Genomic DNA, 1,621 nt, shown 5'->3' with positions numbered 1-1,621 from the left:
TTCAACTTCCATACACTTTTTTGAGTGTGTTTATTATACTTTTTTAGGTTAACAGTGGGACCATTGCTTTAAATTTAGAGGTGGTTCACCTATAAAAGCAAATGTAACAACATGCCACTTGAATGTATAACATACTCTTTAAAAATAAGCTTATTCTCTCATTGCAGATGTTTTGTTCACCTATTAATTGCTAGATTATATTTTCATCTTGATTAAAATTGTTACTTTCCTGAAGAAATTCTTTTCCTAGGCCCTTGCGTATATTTCACATGAACTTGAATGGCTGGGGCGGGGGCGTGCCTGTGTGTGCATATATGCATGTGTGTGCATGCACACATAACGCTTTGACAAACATCTATGACATGTGTGGCATGAACATATACATCTCGTACTTGTGTGGCATGAACACTCCCACCTAATATATTTGTTGTTTGAAGAGATTGTTCATAGTTTTGTTTCCTCTCCCAGTCTTTTTGACAGCGTGACTTGTTATTTTACATTATTTTCATTTTATGTGATTGCACTTTTGGAATCTTTCTTTAGGTGCAACGAGGGACGTGTCGGTAGACATTGCGAATGTAGCACAGATGAGGTTAACAGTGAAGACATGGATGCTTACTGCAGGAAAGAAAACAGTTCGGAAATCTGCAGTAACAATGGGGAGTGCGTCTGTGGACAGTGTGTTTGTAGGAAGAGGGATAATGCCAATGAAATTTATTCTGGCAAATTCTGCGAATGTGATAATTTCAACTGTGATAGATCCAATGGCTTAATTTGTGGAGGTAAGAAAAGGGTCTGACATGGTTGTAACATGCGATCCCGTCTAATGTGATAAAAAATTTAAGAGTTTACTTGGTGAGTAAGTAGAAAACTGGCAGTGTTAAGGGTCAGTCTATCCCCTAGGGACACTTTCTCCCATGTTGTTGCTTGTTTTTACTTTTAAATCAGTACCATGATTTTATATTTTTATCATTGTTCTGAGAAATGATACACTTAATCGCAGGAAATGGTGTTTGCAAGTGTCGTGTGTGTGAATGCAACCCCAACTACACCGGCAGTGCCTGCGACTGTTCTCTGGACACTTCCGCTTGTGAGGCCTCAAATGGCCAGATCTGCAATGGCCGGGGCATCTGCGAGTGTGGCGTCTGCAAGTGTACAGACCCCAAGTTTCAAGGGCAGACTTGCGAGATGTGTCAGACTTGCCTCGGTGTCTGTGCTGAGCATAAGTAAGTATTTCCTAATTGCCTGAAATAGTTGATATTTACTCTCTGCTGATCTAAGTACGTATTAGCACTAGAACCAGAACGGTGCCAACATTAGATTATACTATAAATAAAATACCTGCCACTTGGAAGCCTACTCTTTAATTCTTAAAAATTCTCTTTCAACAGCTAGTAGGTATTTCATGATAATGAAGTGTGTCATATGAGAGTTGTACTATTATTTTGATCTGAATTTGCTATGTAATTGAATCTACGTGGTAACTTTTGTTAAGATTACCAATTGCTTAATTATTATGTCTTGACTAAGCAAAATTGAGGAGTTTTCCCCTTTAAGAATTTTATTGTACCTGTAACACATTGTTTAAATTATTATGGTTTTATGTTATATATTTAATATG

The 1,621-nt window shown here is 37.6% G+C and overlaps 1 protein-coding gene across 1 annotated transcript in view; it reads left to right on the top strand.

Annotated features, from left to right (window-relative positions):
- The window catches only part of ITGB1 (integrin, beta 1 (fibronectin receptor, beta polypeptide, antigen CD29 includes MDF2, MSK12)), a 74,840-nt gene that overhangs the window by 43,404 nt on the left and 29,815 nt on the right, over positions 1–1,621 (top strand). Inside the window, exons 10-11 of the mRNA XM_012642180.1 lie at positions 544–782; positions 1,004–1,226. Of these exons, the coding sequence (XP_012497634.1) occupies positions 544–782; positions 1,004–1,226 (462 nt within the window). The remainder of the gene's footprint in view (positions 1–543; positions 783–1,003; positions 1,227–1,621) is intronic.

The sequence above is a fragment of the Propithecus coquereli genome, unplaced genomic scaffold, assembly GCF_000956105.1.
Source record: "Propithecus coquereli isolate 6110/MARCELLA unplaced genomic scaffold, Pcoq_1.0 Scaffold177, whole genome shotgun sequence".
Taxonomy (NCBI): Eukaryota; Metazoa; Chordata; class Mammalia; order Primates; family Indriidae; genus Propithecus; species Propithecus coquereli.
Note: the sequence above shows the minus strand (reverse complement) of the source record. Positions and strands in the feature narration are given on the sequence as shown.